The sequence below is a fragment of the Narcine bancroftii genome, chromosome 1 (genome assembly GCF_036971445.1).
Source record: "Narcine bancroftii isolate sNarBan1 chromosome 1, sNarBan1.hap1, whole genome shotgun sequence".
NCBI classification, from domain to species: domain Eukaryota; kingdom Metazoa; phylum Chordata; class Chondrichthyes; order Torpediniformes; family Narcinidae; genus Narcine; species Narcine bancroftii.
Window position 1 is genome coordinate 294,772,639 of NC_091469.1, and position 12,349 is coordinate 294,784,987.

At 41.3% G+C, this 12,349-nt stretch overlaps 1 protein-coding gene and 1 long non-coding RNA gene across 5 annotated transcripts in view; one reads left to right on the forward strand and one right to left on the reverse strand.

Annotated features, from left to right (window-relative positions):
- The window catches only part of prmt3 (protein arginine methyltransferase 3), a 195,549-nt gene that overhangs the window by 56,331 nt on the left and 126,869 nt on the right, over positions 1-12,349 (forward strand). For all 3 annotated transcript variants that reach the window (XM_069904895.1, XM_069904900.1, XM_069904905.1), the window contains exons 9-10: positions 2,186-2,307; positions 6,079-6,178. In XM_069904895.1, the coding sequence (XP_069760996.1) occupies positions 2,186-2,307; positions 6,079-6,178 (222 nt within the window). The remainder of the gene's footprint in view (positions 1-2,185; positions 2,308-6,078; positions 6,179-12,349) is intronic.
- LOC138746630 (uncharacterized) overlaps positions 1-12,349 on the reverse strand; it is a 40,932-nt gene that overhangs the window by 15,057 nt on the left and 13,526 nt on the right. Inside the window, exon 2 of one of the 2 annotated variants that reach the window (XR_011347036.1) lies at positions 9,080-9,152. The exons of the other annotated variant lie outside the window; for it this stretch is intronic. This is a non-coding gene — a long non-coding RNA (uncharacterized lncRNA). The remainder of the gene's footprint in view (positions 1-9,079; positions 9,153-12,349) is intronic. 2 annotated transcript variants of the gene reach the window in all.

Here is a 12,349-nt window from a genome sequence, read left to right on the forward strand (position 1 = left end):
CTGTATGTTTTGGAGGGTGGGATTAAAGCAAGGCATCCGGGGAAAACCCATGCAAGTCACGGAGAGAATGTACAAACTCATTACAGACAGCACTGGATTCAAACCCAGGTCACTGACCCTGTAAGTGCTGCACTAATCCTGCCATTAATTCCTGGGATGGCAAGTAGCCCTATCTAGAGAGGCTTGATCATTTGGGTTTGCCTTCCTTGCTCTTCAGAAGAATAAGGAAATCTTAGTCGAACAAATAAAATCCAAAGGGTGAACAAACAAGGGAATGGAGCTGCAAATTATGGGATGGGCCATTGAAATCTGAGGACATTTCTTATCTTGGAAGGCAATGAATCTGGAATTCTCTGTTTCTGAGGTGGATAGAGGTCAGATCAACATTTAAGATGGAGGTGGATGAATACTTGAAACAATGAGGAGTAATGAGGACTGGTATAGAGGAGGAGTTTTGGCCAGCATCGATCACCACGATTCAGGGCAGACATAAGGACATGAAAGACTTGCTCCTCAAGTTTGTTCTGTTTCACTTTTCATGTTTTTTTTTAATACTCTCTGTGGACACAAAATTACTCACCCTGAGCAGCCTTGGAGTTTGCAGGAATGAACGGAAGTTGCATGCAAGCAGTTATCAGAGCCCCAGCGGATGCTACACAGGAACTCTTGCCACAGCCCTTGAACACCTTTCACTGTGAGCTGGGCCATTCTTGGATTGTGCACAGAGCTGACTCGAAGAAGAACGGCAGAGACCAGTGTCCTGCGATTCAGCCAGGTCGGCTCCAGTTCCTAGAGATTGAATCAACACGCTGACTGGCTTCCTCCACATTGTGTGCGCCATTGTACATCCTGTTCCGGAGAGGTCACCTGGCATGCAGATTCGGACACTGAGGACCCATCATCATGACGGTAGTGGCCCTCCTTCTACCACAGCCTCTCTAGCCACTTGTTTCCCCTCCTCACCATTCCCACACTTCCAGTTAGGCAAAGACATTGTCTTAAATTTAGACATCCAACCCACGAGCCCATGCCACCCAAATACCCCAATTAACCTACAACCCCTGTATGTTTTTGAAAGGTGGGAGGAAATTGGATCACCCAGAGGAAACCAACGCAGACACATGGAGAGCTCCTTTCGGGCAGTGCCGGATCTGAACTCTGGTCATTGGCGCTCTAATAGCGTTGAACTAACCATGCCGCACCCCCCCCAGAATGTATTCAGGTCAAGCCTCGCGTGAGTCATCGAAAAGATCTGTAGGCTCTGATTTGAAAGCGGCAGCCTCAGCGGGGTATTACATTGTTGTATCAAGAAACTTACTTGCTTAACTTGAGGGACCCAGGTTATTATTTTTCAGTGTGTACATTGGCTAGGTCAAGCTGATACTAGAGAGGAATGTTAATGAAAGGCATAGTACAGAGCACCTAAGCTCTTGTGCCGCTGTGTTTGAGAGATAGGGAGCTCGACTGAGCTTTTGCACTCGCCGAGGGGAATCGGGGAAGTCAGGTGATAGCTCATGGAGATTCAAGGACCAGTGGTTGCCCACAGATGGCTCAGCTTTGTGGGACAGTTGTCTTGAAGGATACAGTGGCCAGTACGTTGAGAAATGCTGCCACCTTGACCTCCAGAAAAAGCAAGTGAGACAATCCAGGCACGAGAAGTTGGGGAAATGCATGCATCTCTGTCGGGAGAGACTTTGGAAACCTGACCTTAGGAACTTGGTCCCAATGAGAGAGGGTACAAAGCATTGTCTCCTGAGACTTCGAGATCAGGCTGTCTCCAGATGGACATACCTATGTCTCATACCCGCATGCAACCGACTCCCCCCACTGAGTCGCCTGCATGCCTTTCCTGATGTTTCCAATGATGGAGCCATTTGTGTTCCGACTGAGGCAGTTGTTGACTTCATTGCTGAACAGTTAAAATGCTGCAGAAGACATCACATTGTAATTATGAACATGTCCTGTGGACCTGACGGTACAAGTAGAAAGTCTTAAAAATTGTGAATAAAACAAGAATGTAGTTTTCCATTAGATGTTCCTGAGAATTTTCCACAGTGGAGACTGTGTGGGGCAATTTTAGTCGGTAGTAACATAATGATGCATTCCAATTATTTTTTGAGTTCATTCTTTCAGGCTGCAGAGGCTGCTCCATTGATTGCATGATGTTTTTCATCATAACTTCCAGGTTATCTTAGATGTTGGATGTGGGACTGGAATTCTGTCCATGTTTGCTGCCAGAGCTGGGGCCAAGCGCGTGATTGGAGTTGACCAGTCTGAGATCATTTACCAAGCCATGGATATCGTCAGGTAAAAGGAGGAAGAAATGCCCCCCACCCCCACTGTTTCCATGGGCTCCCATTGTTCTTAAAATTGCCGTTTTAATGAGACGATTCTTCTTTTGCTCTGGGAGTCTGGCAGAAGACTGATTGGGGATGCTGGGAGAAGGAGATAACAGAAAAGGGCAGAGATAAGCATCGTGCACAGGAGATAAGTTTTACCAGCCTGACTAATTATTCTGTAACATGATTATGGCATATTCATTAAGACGGATAAGCTGCATGGCAGGGCAGAGAATCATTAAATTTAAGAAATTGCTTTGCTGATTGGGTTTCTGTGTTTGGAGCAGCAGTTTCACATTAAACAGGACTGGGAGAAGAGACGCAACACAAGATTCTGCACCAGTGTGTGAGCTCATTGTTCTTGCCAAAGGCATTGGCTGCTTAATTAATAAGCTTGCTGGTGAAATGAGATTCATTGACTAAGAATAGCGAGTTTCATTTTAAAATGGCACTGGGTTACTCTCAGATTAGCTAGATGCAGCAGTCAAGTGCACTCCCAGACATGGTGTTGGATAAAAATGTGTGGTCTTTGCATTTTTGCTTTTTCTTTCTTCTGATCCCAATAGTGGGAAACAAAAGTGCAGCCATTTTGTCAGAGTCAAATGGTCTCCTCCTGCACTGTGAAATTTCTGAGCACAGCGACATGGTGCTTTGTTTCAAAGACTGGGCTCATCTGTCTCCTGCCTTGGATGGTAACGCTTTGAACCCCATTAACCATTTGCTATTGGTTCATGTCTTTGTCCAGTAATTCTGGCGTTGTCTGTTTTTCTGACATCCCTATTCTATTGGCGACAGCTGTTAAAGATTCCCTTTGGAGTACTTTCGTTGTAACTTCTCGGTGTTATTGGACTCTTGGGCTGATCTCCTTTACATTATTTTCTTAAAGTGCAACAGCTCCCAGGCCTCTGCAAGTTCTTCTGTGGTAGTAAACACCAGGAGATGCACGGGGTTTGCATTACATGATGGTAAATTTTTAATTCGGGATTAAAAAAAAATATAAAACTTAAAACAGCATGGTGGGGGTTGATAATAGCTTTAAATTTACCTCAGCGACATCGTTCTTGGAAATGGGGAAGAGAAGAATCACAAAATTATTTAAGATAAAAATATACTTGTGAAGTGCCATTGATCTCACGGTTGATGATACTTTCAGAGTAAGGAGTCTCAGCTAATGCGCCACAAAAGGTAGATTTTAGCAGTGGACCTCAAATGGAGCAAAGAATGAGACCACTGATGCTATGAGCCTTCTGCTTCTTTGAAGGGGCTATCCATTGAATCCTATTCCAGCCTTTTCCCCTCATCCCTGGCTCATGAACATTCAGAGTGGATGTGTACTCAGGGTAGCGTTGACAACATTGGACTCCAAGCCAGTCCTGGTGTCAATGGGGAAAGATGCACATCACCTCACAGGTCACCCACCTGCTCCCCCATCAATGACCGATCCCACAGATCGCACATTGACCTCAAGTGCTTACAAAATAGAGGTGGAAGCAAGTAATGTAATACACAAAAAAAGGTGGAGAAACTCAGCAGGTCACGCAGCATCGATAGGAAGTAAAGGTTCTCCCCATGTCTGCGTGGATTTTCTCCGGGGGCTCCTGTTTCCTCCCACCCTTCAAAAACATACTGGGGTGTAGGTAAATGGGTTGTGAACTCGACTCATAGGGCAGAATTGGCCTGTTATGGTGCTGTATGTCTAAATTAAATTAACATTTCGGGCCTGAGGTGGTTACCCTTTCCTTCCTGTACGTGCTGCATGACCTGCTGAGTTTCTCCTCAACCCCAGTGTCTGCAGTCTCTCCCTTCCCCCATTTAACTCGGAAGCAAGTCATCCTGAATCCTGATACAACTAGTTCATGTTTTTTTTTACCAAAATCAAACTCTATCTGCACATTTACACAAACAATATAAAGGGATGATTTTTAATATCACTGCCAACATTTTAGCTTCAAAGCACATCAATAAAACAAATGAATGCGTGGGACGGCACTGATTGCTTTCTCGGTTGGGTTGTAAAGAACCTCAGGAACTTCAGCTATAAAAGGCACCAAATGTGTTTCTTTAGCTCCCAAACAATAAAGAGATAAAAATTTTCAAGAAGTCCCATCTGAATTTTCATCATTGTACCCGGGATTGTGGAACATTTCAGGGTGACCTACTAATTTTTATATTTGCCTCCGCTCAGGCAGAGAGATGTTCGTGTGGGCTGTCAAGCTGAAGAAAAATGCCTTTCAATTTAAAGAATGGAAATTATTTCCTATGGAAATTGCACCATAAATTTTCAGTGTGTTGCCCTGTGCATACCATATGACCAAGGTTGCCTATGGTTTGACTCAAACTTCTAGAAAAGCTGGTTCATCTGCTTTTTCTCCTCACCTCAATATATGCAAAGCTATTGTCTCGTGTCTGGATGTTTACACCTAGACCAAATAAAATTCCCCTTTCCTCACTAATGTGTGTGTGTCTCTCTCTCTCTCTCTCTCTCTCTCTCTCTCTCTCTCTCGCCATCAGACATATTTTACTCCTTTTCTCTTATCAGCTCACCTTCAGACTAAATGTAGGCCCCGTGTCCAGGGTAAGTGTAAATGAGGTTTAGATGGCAGAATATGGCTGTGAGAGTGAAGTGCTCTGGGCTGGGAGAGTCATTTGGAGCGAGGCGAATTTGGAAGTTGATTAGATCAGATACAATGGGTACAAATTCACCCTCCGTTGTATTCAATGTGGTAAAGTGCACATTGAACTCCAGCTATAGTTTGGTTCCTGGAATTTAGCGGAATATCTGATATTTAATTTTGGATTAATAGGGTAGGCACAGGCATGAGCATTTCAGTGGAACAGGAGACAATATCAAATGGGTGAAATACCCATTCCTCAGAGATTGATAGTGTTGCAGGGGAGTAGAATGGGGAGATCTCATAACAGAGTAAAATTCCTGTTATCTGGAAAATAAATGGGTAAAAAATATGGATGTTTAAAATTAGCACAGCTCACCATTAGTTTTCAATGCATGCAGTCGTAAGCAACTGAAAAACTCACAAATCTGGTATATACACCAATCCCCGTAGGTACTGTAAACCAGGCGTTTTACTGTATCTGGTGGCTGGTTCAGATATAATTCCAAATTATTGGTATCATGTTCTCCGTGTGAACCAGGCAACCAGAGTTTAAATGATCTGTGGGCTCTCACAAAGGCCATATCTGAAGAGAGCAAGTGTTTGCCTGAGTTATAAACTATTTTGCAATTGTGATGAGATTTAGCTCAGTTAGGTTTCCCTTTTCCTGAAGAACATTGGCTGTTTGACCTCGTGTCTGCCCCTTGAACTTGATTTCTGTCTGCTGAAGCAGTGTGAAACTCCCAGTTACTTTCAGCACATTCTAAGTACAAGTTGTAAAATCCACCATGAAATTTAGAAGCTGGCTTACAGGGGCCAACAAAACTGTGCGAGAGGAGTGAAACATGAAAGGCTGCAGACACTGTGAATGAAATAAAAACATAATGCTGGAGGAACTCAGCAGGTCAAACAGCTTACCGTACTTTATATCGCAAAGATAAAGAGACGTACCCAATGATTCGGGCTTGAGCAAGGTATGTACTTTGCACTTCAATATCAACAATACTCTGCAATCAGTTGCCAATTCCAGGTAATTGGATTGCTGGACTCGTATATCGTGTAACATTGTGTACTAGATCAAATAAGATTTTTTTTAAATTACAAGATTGTGTTATTTCTACTGCTAGGGAAAATAAACTGGATGGTGTTGTGACACTGATCAGAGGAAGGATTGAGGATGTGGAACTTCCCGTTGATAAGGTGGACGTTATTGTGTCTGAGTGGATGGTAAGTTCCGAATCAGGATTTATTGTCATGAACGTGTCATGAAATTCGTTGTCTTGCGGCAACTTCACAGGGTAAAAGTTTATACAAATCACATTACAAAATAAATAGAAAATAGTGCAAGAAAAGGACAAAGTAAGGTAGTGTCTGTGGTTCATTGTTCATTCAGGAATCTGATGGCAGTTATTTATTTGTTTATTTTTAGTCCTTTCCAGATTTGTCTTTTAATTGCATCCTTTCTTTCCATGCTGCTCTTGACTGTTGATTTCTTTCTTTCTGTAAGTGCTAAATGTTACGTTTCAACCAACACTGCTTGCAATAAATCAATTAGACATTGCACTCAATGTTGGGTGCTTATTTTGTGACATGTGATTGCAGTTTCTCAGCAATGAATTGCCACAGAGTAAATTTGATATGTTGAGAATAGGAAAGGAACTGTGTCAAGGAGACTTTTTATTTTATTTGGAAAGGTGTTATCCAATATTAGAAACTCTCCACATATGTTATTGGAGCACCGGGACAATTTTCTCCTCGGCCACAGGTTTCAGTAATCTGAGTTGATGTGACTTGATCCTTTTGTACAGAATTCAACATTTACTTTGCACGGATTGGTGAATGGGAGATAATCTACATCATCTCTTAGAGGCAACATCCTTCTCATATTTTCTGAGAAATTGCGATGGATTATGCAGTTTTCTCTAGTTGGGAAGAGAGATCCAGTTGAGACTGAAGATGAGAACTTTGTATATTTCCTTTAAATATGATCTTAAAATGCCCATGAGAAGGGGTTGGTAAGCCATGCCTTGATCCACCTCAGGCCTTCACATGTACGTGTACTTCTACAGAACCTTTGGGAAAGGGACCAGAATCTGGACCCTGCCACAAAGAAGGGAAAACACACTGAATGTGCAAGTCAGGATGATGAGTGATTTGGAACAGAACTTGAAGGTGATGGCATTCCAATTAACTAACTCTTTCTGTCTTTCTTGGCTGGATTTTAGAGTGCAGGTTTGGGAGATGTTGTCGATGATAACACGGTAGCTACAATGCCCACTGGTGATGAAGGGTTTGAACATTGATGGGATGCTTGGCAAGCGGGCTGTACGTCTGCCAGAAGTGCTGAGCATTTCAACACACATCTGACCTGTGGTTTGTGAATGATGGGAAGACTGTGCAGAGTCATTATATAACTTACTCACTCAGAAGAAGCCAGTTCCTGACCAGCTTTTGTAGCTCTCATATGTCTTGATGAAGTCAAAGGTTCCCTTTACTGTCATGTGTTAATACAAATAAATGCAATGTACATGATATACTTCACCCTTTTGCCTGCCTGCTGTGAAGGCAAGTGAAGAGTCACCAATAGCACCACCTGGTACCCCCAGTAATAGAGAAAGAGTAGCAAGAGAGAGTCCCTTCAGAGATGCTGAGTATCTGCGGATTTGCCTCCCGCAGCCTCACAGTTCCCTGTTCAATCCATTGGCAACCGGAGCTCCGGATCCAGCAATACTGATTATTTGGAGCTTTCCAACTGATCAGCCAACCAGCTTAAGAAGTGACAAAGCAATTGGGCAGCAATGGCTTGGAGAGGGGAGAGGTTGGACCAACCCAGCCTTGATTTAACATTCCTTCACTCTCAACATCAAGGAAATGAAAATAATTGGGTGGTGCTATAATGAATAAAGAGGCATTTGGTTTTGCAAATTTCTTCTGACTGTCAGAGAGACCAGATGAGCTTGGGGCTTGAGAGGGCACCAAGGTAAAACATTGTTTTGGGGAAACAGGTAAGGGAGGCAAAATGGCTTGCAAAGGGGTGAGGATCAGTCTGGAGGGAAGTGCATGGATGGGCAGAGGGAACAGATCCATGAGCAAAGGGTGGATGTGATGGTATAGAAAAGGGGGTGGAAGATGGTCTGCAGTGGCAAGTGAATGTCCCGGACCAGAGATTGGACTGATTTTCATGCTGTACAATAGAAGGCATTATGTAAGAATGGAGAGAAAAGATGAGTCTGATGGAGAGATTTACATAATTGGAGAAATCATGACAGAAATGCATTGATCTGGTGAGGACTATGGAAATGTGTATTGTCTGGGGAAGGGGAGTATGGATGTTTGCATGGAAAAGCACACTATGCAGTTTTCCTGTACTGATGAGCTTCATTGCAATGTCGGAACAGTTGGAAAGTCACAATCCAATGCAGTAGAGGCACATTCATTATCTATATGACAATGCAGCAGTATCTGAGATTTGTAATATTACTGGTCTGAACAAAATCTTTTGATTTTTATTTTTCCAATCGTAATATTTTCTCTCAGCTCTAAATCACTGCAATTCAATGAACTGTATCAAAATTAAGTTCCTTTGAAAGTCTTTGTGCAAGAATGAGATTTTGGTAATATCTGTAGAAATTAGACCAGGCATGAGAAAATGCTAATTAATAGTGAGCGACTGTTTACTTGTTATTATTTCTCTCTATTTAGTTTGAAAGCAAAGGGCGCATAAAGCCATTAAGATAATAGATTACTTTGTGAATTGTGTCACACCACCGAGTGTGCATTAACATGAAACATTCTGCGTTCCTGGTGCTCCTGAGGTGAATTGTTTTGCTGCATTATGTTGTGGAACAGATTCAGCAGGGAGTGTGGTACTCGTAATCAACAGAATAGCCACCACTTCCATTTATATTATGCTTTTATCACATGAAGGAGGGGAGGGAGAGAGGTGTAGATTGGGCATTACAGAGACTAGGATCATGGTAAATTATGGCAGAACGACAATCAATTGAGTAGGTGTTGCACATTTCCTAATCCGAGCAGGGCAATGACTTAATAAAAACATATATTTTGCACTTATCTCTTTGCAATATTCTTATGTTCAAGTACAGTAAAACCCTAGGTATCCATCACCTTTGGGGATTGGTAGATGCCGGGTAAGTGCACTTTCCTGTTGCTCGAGACTGACAATGCCAAACCAATACACCTACATTCGGAATAAACAGTTTAAAATACAAAAGACAAAAAAACTTTAATTCTTACATTGAACAAACTTCACTTGCATGAATATATAAACCTTAAAGTATTTTACTTTATTTTCAGTCTCATTCTTTGAAACCATTTAACTGTCGCTGCATCTGCAGGTTCCTCCCCCTCCACAGAGCTGCCCGAAATTATAGATAATTAACTCCCCTCCCTTAAGTTAACAGATAAAGCCTCTCACCAGGGCGACTCTTACTATGCAGGAATAAGGAGACATTTGAAGAGAGTCACCCCAACAATGAGTGGCATTGACCAGCTCTTCATCCTGGACGAAGTCATTGCTGTTTCCAAATAGCTGCTATGAGCAAAGCATGACCAAGGCCCTCCGCTGGCTGAATATTTGCTCCCATTTTCAACAAAGGTTTATGTGTTACTTCAGAGAATATTTACTTTTACAATTTTAAACTTAAGTATTTGTACCTATTATTTTAAACTTAGTTGTTTTAATTTTTCAATTTCCTCTTTTTTTCCCTGCTGGTTGCTTGAGGCTGTAGGTTGCTTGAATTCCAGATATTAGCAGTTTTACTGTATCGTATTTTTTCTCCATATGAACCAAACTTCTTTTTGGCACCGACATGACGTCACTAGTTTAAAAAAAATTATCACCCAACTTGCTCATGTGAATCTCTGATTCTCTGTTGGTGCCAGCTTGGTAAAAATGGAGCTCATAACCAGCTGGAAAGACAGACACTGAATGGCTGGATGTTGGTTCAGAGAATCAGGCTGGAATCTCGAGCCATCAGTGAGCGACTGGAGGAAGTCAGTGGATCAGGCAGCGTGTGCAGAGAAATTGTCCTCGTTTCAGTTAACTCCCTCCCCTCTCTCTTTCCATTTTTTCTTTACCCTCCACTGTACTTGGTTTTCTGCTGTCTGGCATCATCAAGGAGAGCAGGCTCCCGGGCTGGAGTGGGGCCTTGGTGGAGAGGTGTTGGGGATTGGCAACGGCAGTTGGGAGGTGTCTGGGATCTGTGGTTATTGGGGAGGGGGGGGGGGAGTGGTGGTGGGAGAGAGTCAGGACCAGTGGTGGTTAATGCCATTGTGCTGTTTTTGGGTTTTTTTGGTTTTGTTCTGAGAACCAAAAAAACCCAATAATTGAAAACCGTCCGGTCCAAGTTTTTCGGATATGGGGAAATGTACTGTACTTGCTTTGAATTTCAGAAATTGACTGATTAGCACTCAGCAAGTAACTTAACTAACAGTTCAAAATAACATAACCCAATTATTTGTGTTTAATGTAAGAGTTAAAACTTACCTTTCACGTTTCATTGAGGAATGACTTGTATATTAACAATAAAAGCATTTCTTGACTGCAATTTATTGGCTTTATCTTGAGCGTAATCTTTGATTTTTGTCATCTTTTTGATTGATGGAGCACCCTGATTACTGTTTCTAAGTGAAAATCTCTGGTAGTGGAATATTCTTGCAACTTGTGTAAGGAACCTGAGAGTGTTTTGCTTGCTTTTTGTAATTATTCAAATTAATAATCAGTCACAAAAGCTAATGCGTATGGCCTGTCCCTTAATTGCCCCATTTCTGGATAGCTTGTCAGGCCATTTCAGAGGGGATTAAAAAATTAACCACATTGTTGTGCATCTGGGACTGGATATAGGCCAGTCTGATGAAGACAGTATGTTGCCTCTCGTGAAGGGCATTATAGAGCCAGAAGAATTTTATGACAGTCTGTGAGCTTCATGGCCATAATTGCTTTTTTTTTTCAATATTTTTATTAACATTGAAATTTCAAGTAAAAAAAATACAGAGTACATAGGTTTAAAGTCAAAAAGATACATTACACTTAAATCATATAATTTAATCCAAGGTCCCCACATTCTCAAGCAAATTACATTGGATTAATGTTTTATTATATTAAAAAAAATCGAAACCTTCTACCAAAGGAAAGGAAGATAGAACTCTTGTGAGTGAAAAATGACCTAATTTGTCCACTTTATACTTTTTTTCAATTTGTATATTGATTTTTTTTTGTGGGATAGAGAGAGGTTGGGTGGAAGGGAGGGAGAGGTTTTGGGGAGGGGTGAAAACCATCATGTAATCAATTTGTTCTTTTTTTTATATCTATTACTATAATAATTGTAGTTGCTGCATGTATGGTGTATTAAATAAAATATTTTTAAACATTAGTCAACACTTCTACCTTCATGTCAAAGATTGTGAATGTCATGTAGCCATTGAACACGAGTAGGTGGAGCAATGTCCCTCCATCTAAGCCATACCGCCACCTAGCCAGAAGAAAAATAAAAGCTAATACCTGCCGTTAAAGTTATACCACTCTCTCCAACGATACCAAATAAAGCAGTTAAGGGATTAGGTTTAAAATTAACTTTAAAAAGTGCAGAGGAAGTTTAAAATACTTTGTTCCAATATTTCTCAAACATATGAATTAATGAACCATCTCCATTGTTGCATTTATCACAGCAATAATTGCTGAAAATAACTTTTAATTCCAGATGTATCTAATTAACAATATTTAAGTTCCCCATCTGCCATGGTGGATTTCAAACTTGTGTCTCCAGATCATTAGTTTAGGCCTCTAGATACTATTCCAGTTCTTTAATTACTAATGTAATAATGCTTTGCGATTCCCTATTTTAAGGGAGAATTATTCATCATCTCTGAAAGCAAACTTTTATCATTTTATTTTGGTCTAAAACCTGGCAGAAGAATTGACTAATGTATTTCATCAAAGTTGTCCTTTTGTGTCTGGCACAGAAGATCCCAGTCCAAAGTATAAAATTCGAGACTGATATTCCAGCCTAGTTTTGAGAGAATGTTGCAGTTGACCTCATGGTACGGGGACCGACATGATGAATGGTGGGGAGTGTTGTAGAACAGAGAGACCTTGGGGTGGGGGACTGACACAGTGAATGGTGGCGAAGAGGTAAGGATTTAAATGCTTCTGGGTTTCATGTTCAAGTTCAACTTTCAAGATTTATTTTGTTGTCATGTTATAAAACATTAAAAATTAACATGCATGATATGCTGACATTGGAAGGGTTCAGATGAATGATTCTGGGTTACCATATGAGGAGCGTTTGACAGCTCATGGCCTGTATTCATTGGAATTTACAAGAATGAAATGGTATCTCCTCAAAACATGTCTAATGTTGAAAGGTGTGGACAGAA